Source organism: Pogona vitticeps, chromosome 2 (genome assembly GCF_051106095.1).
Source record: "Pogona vitticeps strain Pit_001003342236 chromosome 2, PviZW2.1, whole genome shotgun sequence".
NCBI classification, from domain to species: domain Eukaryota; kingdom Metazoa; phylum Chordata; class Lepidosauria; order Squamata; family Agamidae; genus Pogona; species Pogona vitticeps.
In genome coordinates this window covers 240,254,769-240,270,189 of record NC_135784.1, presented here as the reverse complement: position 1 = coordinate 240,270,189, position 15,421 = coordinate 240,254,769, and the positions used below count along the sequence as shown (strand labels likewise).

Below are 15,421 nucleotides of genomic sequence, written 5' to 3'. Positions count from 1 at the left end.
CCAGTCTCTCTAAGAATAATACTTACCTTTACCTCTTCGATTTTGGACTATCACACTCAACCTTGAAAGTTTATATAGCGGCTATTATGGCCCATCAGCCTTTTCATTCACAATCAGCGAGACACTTTTTCACACCCAACTTTAAGAAGATTCCTTAAAGGATTTCAAAATATTCGACCTCTAAGACAACAAATTGTGCCCCAGTGGTCATTACAATTGGTCCTAAATTCTCTCACTAAACCACCTTTCGAACCAATGGCTACCTGTAATCTAAAATTATTGCCTCTGAAGACAGCATTTCTTGTGGCAATAACATCTGCCAAACATGCCAGCAAGTTAGCGGCTCTTTGATCAGACCCACTGTACCTTCAATTCCATCCGTCCCCCTCATTGGCTCTCCTGCCAAGGTTCCATTGTGACAGGCAGGTGATGACTGGGGTACCCGCTACAAACAGTATCCACTGAAAGATGGTTTATAAGCTGGAGTAAATAGTTGGCTTTAGACCTGCTCATACCTTCCACATTAAGTTGTAAAATTTTCAGGATGCCTACTGTGTCCCTTGTCAGTTGTTTCTGAAAAGAGCTGTTGTTTTTAAGTTCGTTATTCGTGCTGATTCTTCTTACTGGGAAATCCTTGTGAGGTCCAGCAGCTGAAATGTGTAGACTGTTAAGCCATGCCAAGTCACTTTGCCTGGGGTGCACCCGAACCCCATCGTGAAAACTTGGATAGCAGCTAGTCGGAGAAGACTTTGATATGGCACTAGGAATGGACAACTTCTAATCCAGGTCTGTTTAACTTAGTGTCTAACCCAGTACAATGCCCTTATGGCTTTGATCTTCCAAGGAAAAACTGGACAGGGCTTAACTAGATCTGAATTAACCATAGCAGGTGCCAATATTGGAAACATAAATGGGGGCTGGATGATAATCCTAATTGTGACTGTGCGCATGTCCCACAAACTTTACATCACGTTGCAATGGAATGCACACTTCAAAGGTTCCCTGGCTCCTTGCAAGAATTACATTACCTTGAGGGCACTGCTGCTCAATCGTTAAATGATTTAGATATCCAGCCCTAGGCTTACTTGCTCTAGCAACTACTCATACCTAGTTTATTTCAATAATTATTCACTATTCGTGTTGCATGTTTCAAAAACCTTATAAATTTTATTCTTTTAATGTTTTCTTTTAATATTGTCTTTGCAAAGTCCTGCACAATAATGCTGTATTCTGCTATGCCATATGAAATAATAAAATAAATGAATATAGCTCTTTGCTACATGTTTCTCATTACATCTTGTTTTATTGCCTTGAAGGAGTGCCCATTACTAGTGCTTCATACTATGCTACTATGACACTGGAGCAGGTTAAGCATGTATTTCGCTCAGACACAGATGTTCCCATGCCCTTACTTGAGGAAAGACATCGTGTCCTGAACGAGACTGGGATGGTTCTCCTGAAGACATTTGGAGGCTCTTTCCTGACATGTGTAAAGAAAAGTGACAAAAGTGCCCAGGAATTATTGCAGATCGTAGTGGAAAATTTCCCATCCTTTAGAGATGAGGCGACATTTCAGGTATCTCTCTGGTCCTTGAGCATATTCACTGTTGCTTTTTAGAGTACATAATTACGTATATATTGTGACAATGATGCTTAATTATTCTTGGTTGTGACTGCAGCAATTTGGGAGAGAATATCTTTACCTTTGATGCATCCCATTTTCTCTTAAATATTCATTACTTCTGCCGAACAGACAGCACAGTCATGATTTAGGATTGCTTATCTGCTGTAGTCTAGGGTTGGTTTAGCAGTTCTGTGTCTAGGGCAGAGATGGGATAATAACATATTTGAACTACAAATCCTGGGATACTCCAGCCAGCATGGCAGTGTTGGGGTTGTATCTGAGGACATGTGATCCAAGAGTTACTTTCCCCATCTCTGTGCAGTGACTTAGGAACAATAGCCATGATTTGTCAGTTTTACCCTTATTCCAATTTGTAGCTTTGTGAGTTGTTATTGCTTTGTTCTTCTTAATTTTAAGCATTGCTGGTCTAGGTGGGCAGGCCAAAGGGTTAAGCTTAAAAATCAGGAGTTAGATCCTGAAAACTCGCAGTAGAGATGATAAGTTTTCAAAATCAATGACTTTTTATTTTCAGGAATCAAACTGGCGGCAGTTGGCAATTTTTAAAAAATCGGTAACAGCTGTGGTTGCTGGAAGTAGTATGGGAAGGAAGATGATATGATTTTGTTTTCATGTTCTTTTAAGTTCTTGCCTTTAATGTTTGGTACTTCATTAAGAAGTATAAGAAAATGAGAATCTCAAGGAGAAGTGTACTCAAAATAGGACTTAATGCAAATGTGTGTGTGCGTGTGTGTGTGTGTGTAAGAGAGAGAGAATGAGAACAAACTGTGATTGTAGTTACGTTTGGGGGGCATAAGAGTTATACATGGATTATGAACTACATGAGGGTCCAGTGCTCCTAGCCTAGCGTTGTTGGTCCAGCATTCCTAGCCCCAACATTGTTGGAGAGAAGCATACTGCTTCACTCTCTCAAGGTATTCGTTCTTAAATACAGTGGTGCCTCACTTTACGATCGCCCTGTTTAACGATGAAACCGCATTACGATGAACTTTTTGCGATCGCTTTTGCGATCGCAAAACCATGTTTCCTATGGGAGAATTTCACTTTGCGATGATCGGTTCCCTGCTTCAGGAACCGATTCTTCGCAAAACAACGATTTCCCAACAGCTGATCGGCGGTTTAAAAATGGCCACCGGGTAAACAAAATGTCCCTCGCTGTTTTCTGGGACGGATTCCTCGCTGCACAGGCAGTGAAAATGGCTGCCCTATGGAGGATCTTCACTGGACGGTGAGTTTACAGCCCTTTGGAATGCATTAAATGGGTTTTAATGCGTTTCAATGGTTTTTTTTTCTTTTTGCATTACGATGTTTTCGTTCTACAGTGATTTCGCTGGTATGAATTAATGTTGTAAGTGAGGCACCACTGTAACAAGTTAAGTTTCTTGTCATTTATAATGAAATCTTCATGGATGTCTAGATACTTATAGGTTTTCTGCTCCTCTCAGTGAGCTGCTATTTACTCCCCTCTGAGGATTTGCCTCTTTTCATGTGGGTAACTACAAAATTCATTTTGATAGCTGTACTTTAAGAGTTATGTTTAAGGGACTATTCTGTTTCTTAGAAAAGCTTGCAAATATTGTCCATGAGGCACAAAACACTGAGGTCAGATCTCTTGTAGCCCATAGCATTATCACTCAGCTATCTAAATAGGGGGTTTAAAGCCAGACAGAACCACAAAGGCTCGAAGAATCACCATGAAAAATACCTCTTCTGATAAAGAAAGGAGGTCTATCATTATCATTATCATCATTATTTTCAATTTCCCTTCAAACAATGCTTTTAGTGCTTTCTGATGCTGGTTAGCTAGCTGATTACAAACCATGGTTTCTTCTTTGTGACCTCTGTGAATGCACACTAATGGGGTAAGTCTGCGCATGTGCAGAGGCCTTGCAATATTCTGGAGCTAAAAAGCCACTAGGACCACCCCACGGAGCCCACGTAGCCCGCCCGTCCTAGTGGTTACCTCAGTTCCATTTTTTCCGCTCCAGCGGTAGATCTCTCTCTCTCTGGAGCTCTTGTGCGGGAACTGGAACTTTTTGATTAATCAAGTCTCTGCTGTTTGCAACTGTTCGTATATTTTCCCCCTTGTTTCTCTGTGTAAAAAAAAATAAAGTAGGACGGTTTCATAGAGTTAGTTTCCTCCCTTCCCATTTCCCACGGTTTATGGCCCCTAAAGTCTCCTTCAAGAGCTGTGTCTCCTGCCATAAAAAGATTCCTATGTCAAATGGTCATCGGCTTTGCCTTTTTTGTCTGGGTGAAACCCATCTGCCCCAATCCTGCACTTACTGTAGAAGTTTCACCGAACAGGCGCTGAAGTTGAGAGGACTGCGTTTATGCGCCTCTTTGTGGGGAGGTCTCTTAAGCCTCCCAATGTGGACACTCCATCGCTACCTAGGTCTGCTGCGTCTCTCCCTGGGACGCCTGTTCAGTCTCTCATGCTCAAGACTTCTAAATCTAAGTCCACCTCTCACTCTGCCAAACCTAAATCTAAATCTATTTCTTTGAAAGCTGAGAAGACGGTGTGGTGATCCCCCTTTGCGCCCTTTATACCTCTGGGCTCCACAAAGGTAAATCCGCCCTTTTCGCTGCCACCAGGTATTATACCAATAGCAAATCAAATCCCATACACTCAAGAGCTGTCACCCCAAAGGGTCATACAATTTCAGGAGACAAGGGTTTTAAATAAACATTCTTTTATTATTGAACAGGATCATAAGTATAATTAAATGTAACTGTGTTATGTATTCATGTGTGTTAAATCAGGTGTTAATGTATATCAGATCATGTCAATATTTCTCTTGATAAACTGATGAGATCATTCCTGCTTGTCCAATATGTTTTATTCTTTCAATTTCTTTTCTTAACCCTTTTTGTTACTCCTATGCCCTAGCACTGTTTCAATAGCTTCTGGTCCCTAACTCTCTCTGAACCTCTCTCTATCTGATTCCAACCCCTAACTGTCTCCCCCTGCTGTTCCAACTGTCATTCTGGCTCCGCCCCTCCTGCTCCATCCCCTGATTGACAGGCAGGAATGACGTCATACTTTGGGTACCGTTACATACCTCCCTCCTTTGCACGTTTGTTCCATGGAGTAAACCTATAGTGGTTTGCTCCATGAACAACATAGAAGCAATTTAATGTTTCCACCACTTATTAACATTACCTATTTTAAATTCACATTAATACTTACTCCACATTTTAACCTTCAATTACTTATCATTTGCAATTACCATTTTCAATTCCTTTGTTATTACATTTTTCCATTGTTTATCAATTTTTCATTTACAGTACTTTTCTCAATTAACATCTTCAATCAGTACTTTCAATTTCTTTGTTAATACACTTTTCCGTTGCTTACTCAGTACAGTTACTTTTACAGTTACTTACTTTTAGTTACACATGACAGGAACAGCTTATTAATTTCTACATCACTTACCATTCTTTCATTTTCAATGCAATTACATTTATAGTTACTTGTTTTTTTTACTTATACATAACTAAAAGAGTTTATTACATTCTACATTTCTTACTTTTTTTTTCAAAGACAATTACTTTTGCAATTACTTGTATTAATTTATACATAACTGGAAGTCCATTACATTCTACATTTATTTTTCAGTGGACTATTTGTTCTTCATTAGGTCTTCGAGCCCACGCTTCAGCAGCTATCTTTTGAGTCTTTCTTTTCTTACGGAATTTAAAGTCCATACCTTGCAAGTCTCTCTTCCAGTTTGCAAGCTTGTTCTTGTAAGCTTTCCTGGTTCGTGAGTCCATTAACGGTATTGAGTCTGTGCATAGTCCAAATTGTCCTTTTCCTTTGCACGGTTGGATTTCCTGCAACAACCACCCTCTTTTGTCCCACTTACGTTTCCTCGAAGCACGATGTCTCCACCTCAGCTGCAGCTTTCCACTCAGGAACTCAGCTGGGTGGTGATCTTCCTTGTAGTCTGCTTGGCTCAGCACGACTCTGGGTTCGAATCTGGATACCTCAGTGTGGAACTCCTTCCGGGACTTTATGCCTCTCACGACCCGACCGGCCATCACCAACTTCCCAACGACCTCCTCGCAGTTGGTCGCCCTCTGGATATTTTCAGCTGTCTTTTTATGTGTCAGGTTAAGTGTAGGAACAGCTATTTCCCTAAACTCTGGTGTACCTTTTAGGGTTACACCTCTAGCATCAATTTGGTGCACTGCTCTCTTTGCTACCCCTTTGGCTTTTTTCTGTCAGCCTCTAGCTCTTGTTTCTGTTGTTGGCTCTGCAAACTTTCTGCTGCAATTTCTAGGGGTCTCTGCAAAGGGTTCGCTAGGTTATCTATACTTTGACTTGCTTTTGTAGGACCTGACTTCTCCTCAAATTTTGAATTTAGTGTTTCCTGTTTTCCTTTTGGTTTTGTATACACTAAATTGACCTGTTTCACCTCATTCCCACTCTTTCCAAGTTCTGACACCTCTCTGTGTTCCTGTTTCTGTTGTTCGGAGTGTTCCTGTCTCAGTTGAATAAAAATCTTATTAATATCTTCCATATAATTTTTATAATCATCCCTACTCCTGTCCTCCCTATTGGCCTTATCCTCACTATTTCTTTTTCTCTGACATGTGTCACAAGCTTAACATAATTCCTTTATCTTGTTACATACAGCACTGATGTTACCTGTCTGTCATGGGTTTGGAGGGAAAGTTCCATCCTATGGGGAGTGGAAGGCGGGACATCAGGAGGAGGGGCTGTACTGTATAAATATGTGAAGCGTGTGTGGAGAGTTTATGAGACATTGAGAGACACTGGGTTGTGACGAAGCAGCAGCTGGGAAGAAGAAGCTGTTGTGGGAGTCTGTGTGTCAGACAGGGTACTTCTGTGTGTCAGAGTACCAACCTGATAGGTTCAGGTGTCTGTTGGTTAGCCAGAACTGATAGGTTCAGGGTCTGTGCTTCAAGTTAAGGGTTCTGGGTGAACCAAACTGTATGCTTGTATGAGTGAGAATAAGCCACGTTACTTTATGTTATTCACCTGATTGTTTATTTTTCCCTGTGTGTATTTAAAATAAACCTAATTCTTTTTATTGTTTAAAAATCCATCCCTGGTCTGTGTGACTTCTTACAGGGAATGGTTGGTGGCAGCTTAGTGTAACTGTGTGACATATCCCAGTAGGTCTGGGTTTGTCACATTGATTGGTGTCCAGCGGGTGGGATACGACTGGTCCAGTTGTCCAGCGGTCCAGCAAAGCCTTGGCAGGTGTGCCCAGAGCAAGGGGGGTCTAGTCAGGGACAGTCTGAGGCGCGTAGGTAATCTTCTAGGTGTACCTCACGGGGAGGTGCGCTAGTGGAAGAACGTGCCAACTGGGGAGACTTAGATTAAGGTGCTCTGAGGCAGCCTAGTTTTGGCGGGAAAAAGCTGAGGCAAAACTGCGTAGTAACAGTGATCTAGCCTGCCAGCTGAGAGGCCCAGCAGAGGGGGGTAGGCTCTGACTCGATACTGTTGCAAGTTAGTGCTGAAGAACAGCAGCAATCTCTAGGGAGAGCTGGTTCTGAGGCAAAAAGGAAAAAAGTGGTCGTTTTATTTTGAGGCTTGACTTTTTAAAGCAGCCTGTTCTGAGGGGGGGTTATGCCCTTGACTCGAAGCCAAGTAGCAGAAATGAGTGAAGTGAAAGACCCCCAGATTGACCAAGGTTCTGAGGATGAATTTGGCTCAGTGCAAGGTGACAGCACAGGAGAGCAGGACCCAGAACTCAGAAAAATACTCCTAGCCCAACAGCATGAACTGAGGATGAGGCAATTTGAAGTGGAGGAAAGGTTAGAGAGAGAAAAAATGGAGGAAAGGGAAAGAGAGAAACAGCGGCAATTTGAATTAGAGAGAGAGAGAGAGAGAATGGAGAAGGAAGAAAGATTAGAGAGACAGAGAATTGAATTGGAATTGCAGAGAGAGAAAATGGCGTTTGAATTAAAAAAATTGGAACTGATGAATCAGAACAATAATAATAATAGGGATTCTGAGGGAGGCCAACTGTCTAAAGCTGACCTGAAGAAATTCCCTGTGTACCACAAGGGAGATTGTCCTGAGGTGTTCTTTTCCTTAGTGGAAAGAGCGTTTGTGGACTTCTCAGTGAGGGAAACTGAGAAGATGACCATCATGCGGTCTTTAATCAGTGGTAGCCTGGCTGAGGTCTATGCCGAGATGCCTGAGGAACTGATGAAAGATTTTGCAGAGTTTAAGAAACTGGTGTTTGCCAGACATGGGATAAATGCAGAGCAGCTGAGACAAAGATTCAGGTCCCTCACCAAAAAACCAGAACAGACTTTTACCCAAGTGGGGGCCCAATTGGTGAGGCTGCTTGAGAAATGGCTATCGCAGGAGGGAACAGAGACCTATGAGCAGCTTAAAGATTTGATAGCGCTGGAACAGTTCTATTCAGTCCTGCATGGGGAATTGAAATTCCAGGTGAGGGAAAGGAAACCGAGGTCTGTGGCAGAAGCCGCAGAGATCGCAGATTTTATTTCCCAAATAAGAAAGCCCTTGGGTGAGGGGAAATCTGTAGGTAAACCCAAAGAAACCTACAGCAAGTACTCTCAGGGACCAGGGAAAAGCCAGCAAGGGGGAGGGGCCCATGGTGAAGGGAAGCCCTCAGACATGAAACTAAGACCTCAGATTTTGGAGGGAAAACCAAAACAAGATGAGAGAGAATCAAAATACACCAGAAAATGTTATTTCTGTCAGGGAAAGGGTCATCTAATCTCAGAGTGTGAGAAATTGAAGCAGCTAAAAGGAATGGTGCCTCAGGAGGCTAGTGGAACCAAGCCAAAAGCTGTGTTCTGTGTCCAGAAGGAGCAAAGCTCATTGTCACAGAGGGAGCCTGTTGCCATGACTACTCAGTCTGGAACAGCTACCTCTGCTGATCAGGCTGAGGAAAATGGTCCTCTTGTGGAGGTAAAGCGCTGCTTGCTGATAAAAACAGATTCTCAGTTGTTTGAGACAGCCGGGGTGGACGTAGGAATACTTGACCGTCAGTATAGGGGGCTGCGGGACACTTGTTCCCAGGTAACCCTGTGCCATCCAGATATCATCCCTAGGGAGTTTATAATCCCAAATGAGAGCATAAAGGTGGCAGGGATTGAGGGGCAGGTAATCTCTCTGCCAGTAGCAGAGGTACCTGTCAACTTTCAAGGCTGGAGGGGAGTTTGGAGGCTAGCGATTTCATCGACTCTGCCAGCAGCCGTGCTCGTGGGAAATGACCTGGCTGAACATGTGAAACGGGTGCTAGTGATTACACGCTCACAAGCCACCACGGGGACAGTTCAGGGGGGTAATGATGAGCCAGAGACGGAAGCAGAGGGGAGTTCAGAAGCTGTGGTGGAAACCTTAACCACAGACAGCAGATTTGGACAGGAGCAAAAGGCAGACGCCACTCTCCAAAAGTGTTTTGAACAGGTGACTGACGCCCAGCTAACACCTGAAACCCCAGTGAGATTTCTGGAGAAAAAGGGGATTTTATATAGAGAAACCCTGAGGAATATCTCAAAAGGGGGAGATGGGATCAGAAGTCAGCTGGTGGTACCTGAAAAGTATCGCCCCATGATCTTACAAAGGGGTCACTCTGACATGTCTGCTGCACACTTAGGGGTGAAAGGGCCCCTTGATTTGATCAAACAAAATTGGGAGCAGATCACCCAGGATGACCCACAAGACGTTGTGACTTACATAGACACCTTGATGAATGACCTAAGGAGAAATCTAGAGCTGGCAGCAGAAAACCTGCAAGCTCAGAAGGTCAGACAGAAAACATGGTATGACCACAAAGCTAGAGAGAGGCACTTTGACCCAGGGGAGGAAGTGCTTTGGCTTAGGCCCTGCAGAGAGAATAAACTGCAGCTCAAATGGGCAGGACCATATAGGGTCATTTCCAAGATGTCAGACCTGAACTACCTTATAGAGCAGGAGGAGAACCAAGCAAGGAGGGTGGTTCATGTGAATGCCCTAAAACCCTACTACAGAGGGGAACAGAGGGTTCTATTTGCTATAAAAGCAGCTGAGAGTGAGGAAGCTGAATTACCCTTCTGGGAGGGTAGAGGGGAAGTAAAATACAACCCAGAGGAGGTAAAGATCAGTCCTGCACTCACCCAAGACCAGCAGCAAGAACTAAAAATGCTGCTTAGTAAATATCAACAGGTGTTTTCCAACAAGCCGGGGATAGTGAAGGGAGTGATGCATCGGATCCACACAGGGGATGCACCCCCGCAGGCAGTATCCCCATACCGAGTAACGGGACCCTATAGGGACAAGGTGCGGAAGGAGCTGGACGAGATGCTGAGGGAGAAAATAATCGTCCCCTCTTCTAGCCCTTGGTCCTCTCCGATAGTCCTTGTGGACAAGCCTGATGGGAGCATTAGGTTTTGTGTCGATTACAGGAAATTAAACCGTGTAACCACTCCTGATGCCTACCCAATGCCCAGGCTAGACAACCTGATTGAAACCATAGGGGGTTGTCGGTTCATCTCATCATTGGACCTGGTAAAGGGATATTGGCAATTAAGAATTGATCCCAGGGATCAAGAAAAGACTGCCTTTTGCAGCCCTTTTGGTCTCTATGAGTTTCGAGTCCTGAGCTTTGGTCTCAGAAATGCACCAGCCACATTCCAAAGGCTGATGGACCAGACCTTGGCAGGGCTCAATGACTTTACAGTGGCCTACATTGACGACATAGGGATCTTCAGTAATACCTGGGAAGATCACCTGATACACCTGGAGTTAGTGCTGCAGAGGTTAAGTGCAGCAGGGCTAACAGTAAAGGCCAGCAAGTGTCAGCTGGGTAGCCCAGAAATAAAATACTTGGGTCACATGGTAGGGGGAGGAATGATAAAACCCCTGGAGGCCAAAATAGAAGCTGTTCGTGATTGGCCTAGACCCAACACCAAGAAAAAAGTCAAATCATTTCTTGGGTTGGTGGGCTACTACAGAAAGTTCATCCCGAGGTTTAGCGAGATTGCGGCTCCGCTGACCGATCTGACGAGGAAGAAGGCTGATGACCGCATCCCGTGGACCAGCGACTGTGAGGCGGCGTTCCAGAGGTTGAAGGAGGCGTTAATCAACTATCCTGTCCTGCGTGCTCCAGACTTCGACCGGGAGTTCATCATCTACACCGATGCGTCTAACAGCGGGGTAGGAGCAGTTCTGTGCCAGGAGGATGAGAATGGTGACCAGCATCCAGTGTCCTACCTGAGTAGGAAACTTCAAAAAGGTGAGAGACATTTGGCAACCGTGGAGAAGGAGTGTCTGGCCATAGTCTACGCGATCCAGAAGGCCAAGCCTTACATCTGGGGAAGACATTTTATTCTGTGTACTGACCATTCACCATTGCAATGGTTAAAGACAATGAAAACCCACAATAGCAAACTTATGAGGTGGGCTTTAAACCTACAGGACTATGACTTTGAAGTGAAGGTGGTCAGAGGGTCAGTGAACTGTGTTGCTGACGCCTTATCAAGAAGACCTGAAGAATGAAGACGGCGAAAGAAACATGGACTATGTGTATATATTGATGATAAAAAGTAAAATGTACCTGTTTTTGAAGTTGGTTTGTATGAATAAAGGTAAATGGATGTATTGTATATGGTAAATGTTTAAATGCCTAATTGCTATGGTTAACTTAGAGTGTAAGGATAAGTAAGTATGATATAGTATGTATAACTGTTTTTTTGTGTATTTTATTCAGGTTGTTTTTTGGTGAAAAGCACCTTAGCTTTCCCCCTACAAAACAACTTATAAAGAGGGGAGGTGTTACATACAGCACTGATGTTACCTGTCTGTCATGGGTTTGGAGGGAAAGTTCCATCCTATGGGGAGTGGAAGGCGGGACATCAGGAGGAGGGGCTGTACTGTATAAATATGTGAAGCGTGTGTGGAGAGTTTATGAGACATTGAGAGACACTGGGTTGTGACGAAGCAGCAGCTGGGAAGAAGAAGCTGTTGTGGGAGTCTGTGTGTCAGACAGGGTACTTCTGTGTGTCAGAGTACCAACCTGATAGGTTCAGGTGTCTGTTGGTTAGCCAGAACTGATAGGTTCAGGGTCTGTGCTTCAAGTTAAGGGTTCTGGGTGAACCAAACTGTATGCTTGTATGAGTGAGAATAAGCCACGTTACTTTATGTTATTCACCTGATTGTTTATTTTTCCCTGTGTGTATTTAAAATAAACCTAATTCTTTTTATTGTTTAAAAATCCATCCCTGGTCTGTGTGACTTCTTACAGGGAATGGTTGGTGGCAGCTTAGTGTAACTGTGTGACATATCCCAGTAGGTCTGGGTTTGTCACATATCTCTTTTCCCATTTTTGGCCAATAATACTTCTGAGATACTCTTTGCTTAGTTTCTGCAATACCTAAATGTCCAGATAAGGTGTCTGTGTGTCCTTTTTCTATTATTTCCTTTCTGTATTTGGAAGGAACCACTAGTAATTTCTGTAGGCTCTCCCCTTTTCTCCTGGGGTTTATCAAAATCTTCCTATATAAAAGGCCTTTTGCCTCAGAGTATCTCTCAGGGTTCTCCGGTGATACTGGATCTTTACTAATCAATTTAAAGCACTGTTCTAACAATGGATCAGCTTCTTGCTCCTGTTTAAATATACTTTCATTTGGATTTATCATTGCCACCAAATCATCCATTCCATCATTCCCTCCTATTATTACATCCGAGGACTCAAGTTTTTCCTCAGATATTTCCTTGTTTTCTTTCTGGGCACAAGAATTCACTAACGCACTTTTGACATGCTCAGAGAGGTCTACACCTATCAGGCATGACATTGGCAGTTTGCTGCTAATTCCAATTCTCCACCAACCAGTCCACCCTTGATATTTTATTGGTATTTTTGCTACTGGTAGTGTAATTACCTCTGTCCCTATTCCTTTGACTCTTATGCTTTCTCCTTTCACTATAAATTCTGAAGGGATTATTTCTGGAAGGCATAATGTCACCTGCGAACACGGGTCTTTTAGAGCTTGGTATTTAGTCTTATTTATATAAATGGTATCCCCAGAATATTTCATAAGTTCCAAATTTTCTCCAACCAAGTAACAATGGAGAATTTGAGCTACTGGGAGTTGTTCTTGTTGCTCTAAGCTTTCTTCTCTGCCACTAACTGTGGTTGCCATGGCGCCTGCTTCAGCTGCCCCTGTAGGTGCCTCTTTCTGCTGTACACAATACACTTTCTTAGGCACTTCTAAATTCCCTTTTTGTTGCCCAAAATCTCTGGTTTTCACACATTGCGTTTTGAAGTGGCCTAGTTCTCCACAAGAGAAACATCTTACAGCTCTTTGTTCAAAACTAGGAGATTTTTCTCCTTTCCCTTCCCAGTTTTTAAATTTATGCTGTCCTTGATCTGAGGGCTTGCCATTAAAATGGCTTCCAACTGTCGGTTGGTCTCTGAGGTACTTTCTCGGTTCTCTATTTGTGTCATCCCAAGTTTTCCTTTCAGATTTTACCTCAGAATAATTTGGACGTTTGATTTCTGTAATGCGGTCCGCGATTTCGCTCGCTTCCAATATATTTTTCGGGTTTTTATCGGTTACCAAATACAGTGGTGCCTCACACAACGATGTTAATTGGTTCCAAAAAAATCAACGTTGTGTGAAACATTGTTCTGTGAAACACCATTTCCCATAGGAATGCATTGAAAACAGGTTAATCGGTTCCAATTGGAACAGATTGCCATCTTTAAGTGAAAAAACCCATAGGAAACATCGTTGAGTGAAACAATGTTTCCTCCATTGGAATGTATTGAAGCCGACTCAATACATTTCAATGGCTTTGCGAAGTCCTTTTTCGCTCCTGTAAAAGTGCCTTACAATGTTTGGAACAGGTTTTAAATGCTTGCAATCGTTAGCCCACCTCCTGAACCCTATGCAAACTTACTTTGGTGTTGTTCTGAGTCATCCTTAATTTTTGGTGATTTTTTTGAATTTTCTCTCATTGGAATGCATTGAACTTTCTGTCCAATGCATTCCAATGAGAGAAAATTCAGAAAATCACCAAAAATTAAGGACGACTCAGAACAACACCAAATTAAGTTTGCATAGGGTTGAGGAGGTGGGCTAATGATTGCAAGCATTTAAAACATGTTCCAAACATTGTAAGACCCTTAAAAATGAGCGAAAATGGAAGAGCTTCAAAAGCACTGAAGCCGGCTTCAGTGCTTTTGAAGTCCTTTCCGATGTCCCTTTTCGCTCATTTTTAAGTGTCTTACAATGTTTGGAACATGTTTTAAATGCTTGCAATCGTTAGCCCACCTCCTGAACCCTATGCAAACTTAATTTGGTGTTGTTCTGAGTCTTCGTTAATTTTTGGTGATTTTTTGTTTTCCCTATTTATATGCATTGAACTGTCCATTCAATTGATTTAAATGGGGAAAATAAAAAAATCACCAAAAATTAATGAAGACTCAGAACAAAACCAAATTAAGTTTGCACATGTTTCACAAGGTGCACTATGGAATCCAAGCATTTAAAACAGGTTTCAAACATTTTAAGACACTTTTAAATGAGCAAAAAGGGACATCGTTAAGTGAAATTCCCCCATAGGCAACATCGTTAAACGATGGGGGAAATTCTTCAAAAAACCCCATCACTGTGTGAATTCATCGTTGTATGAAGCAATCGTTGTGCGAGGCACCACTGTATCTCAATTCTCCAGGTAACACTGAGAAGAACTGTTCCAGACCCAGGACATTTTTCAAATCCTCTAGGGTCTCAACCCCTGATTGCTCAAGCCATTTTTCTAAACACTGCTGCATATTTTCTCCTAATTGAGAATAGGTTTCATCAGGCTTTTTGGTCAATGCTCTAAATTTCCGCCTCAAATGCTCTGCATTGATCCCAAACCTAGCAAAAACCACCTTTTTAAAAGCTTCGTATTCCCTCACTTTTTCCTGAGGCATACGGGCATATATTTCGGCGAGTTCGCCACTAATTTGGGTCCTTAAAATGATCATTTTATCAGATTCTGGGATTTTATAGTCCCAGCAGGCTCTCTCAAATAGTATCAGAAATGCCTCTGGATTAGCCCCCTTTTTGAATTGTGGGAATTTCTTGAGGTCTACTTTTGAAACCTCTTCACTGGCTGAATTGTTATTATTCTGATTTAGGGCTGTAACTTCTAGTTGTTTCATTCTGAACTCATGTTCTCTGGCTCCTGCCTCTGCCTGTCTGGCTTCAGCTCTTTCTCTTGCTTCCACCTCAGCCCTCATTTTTTTCTCTTTCTTGCTCCATGGCCAATTTTCTGGCTTCTTGCTCCATGGCCAATTTTCTGGCTTCTTGCTCCATGGCCAATTTTCTTAATTGAAACTCTTTCTCCAATTTCCATTTTTGAAATTCTTGGGAGGTTAAAGTAGTTTCTCCTCCCCTTGAGGCATTCTCCTCCTGAGCATCATCATCTTCTTGCTCGGCTACCTCAAGAGTATTTTCCTCTTCGTGAGGTAACCCTTCAGGTACCTCCATTATTAGCTTCTTCCCTCTCTTGGGAGGCATGGCTTCTCTGTGTTCTCAGATTTAAAACACAAGCCTTATTTTAAAAGGGACCTTTTTTTCCCCTCTGTGCTAGGGAAATACTAAGTAGCTTTTAGACAACCTGTCCCGGGCTTACTTCACTACTTTGTTACTATTCCAGGCACCCTGCCTGAGCTCCTTGTGGGATACACTGTTTCTTTTGGCTTCCAGCCACACACTTATTACTGTTTATTTTTCAGCTTTCCAAGCTCCTCTGCTTGTTCTGTTCCCCTCAGATTTGTGTTTGACCCTGGCTTC

At 42.8% G+C, this 15,421-nt stretch overlaps 1 protein-coding gene across 2 annotated transcripts in view; it reads left to right on the top strand.

Annotated features, from left to right (window-relative positions):
* The window catches only part of QNG1 (Q-nucleotide N-glycosylase 1), a 32,637-nt gene that overhangs the window by 7,972 nt on the left and 9,244 nt on the right, over nucleotides 1-15,421 (top strand). For both annotated transcript variants that reach the window (XM_078386134.1, XM_078386133.1), the window contains exon 3: nucleotides 1,317-1,576. In XM_078386134.1, the coding sequence (XP_078242260.1) occupies nucleotides 1,317-1,576 (260 nt within the window). The remainder of the gene's footprint in view (nucleotides 1-1,316; nucleotides 1,577-15,421) is intronic.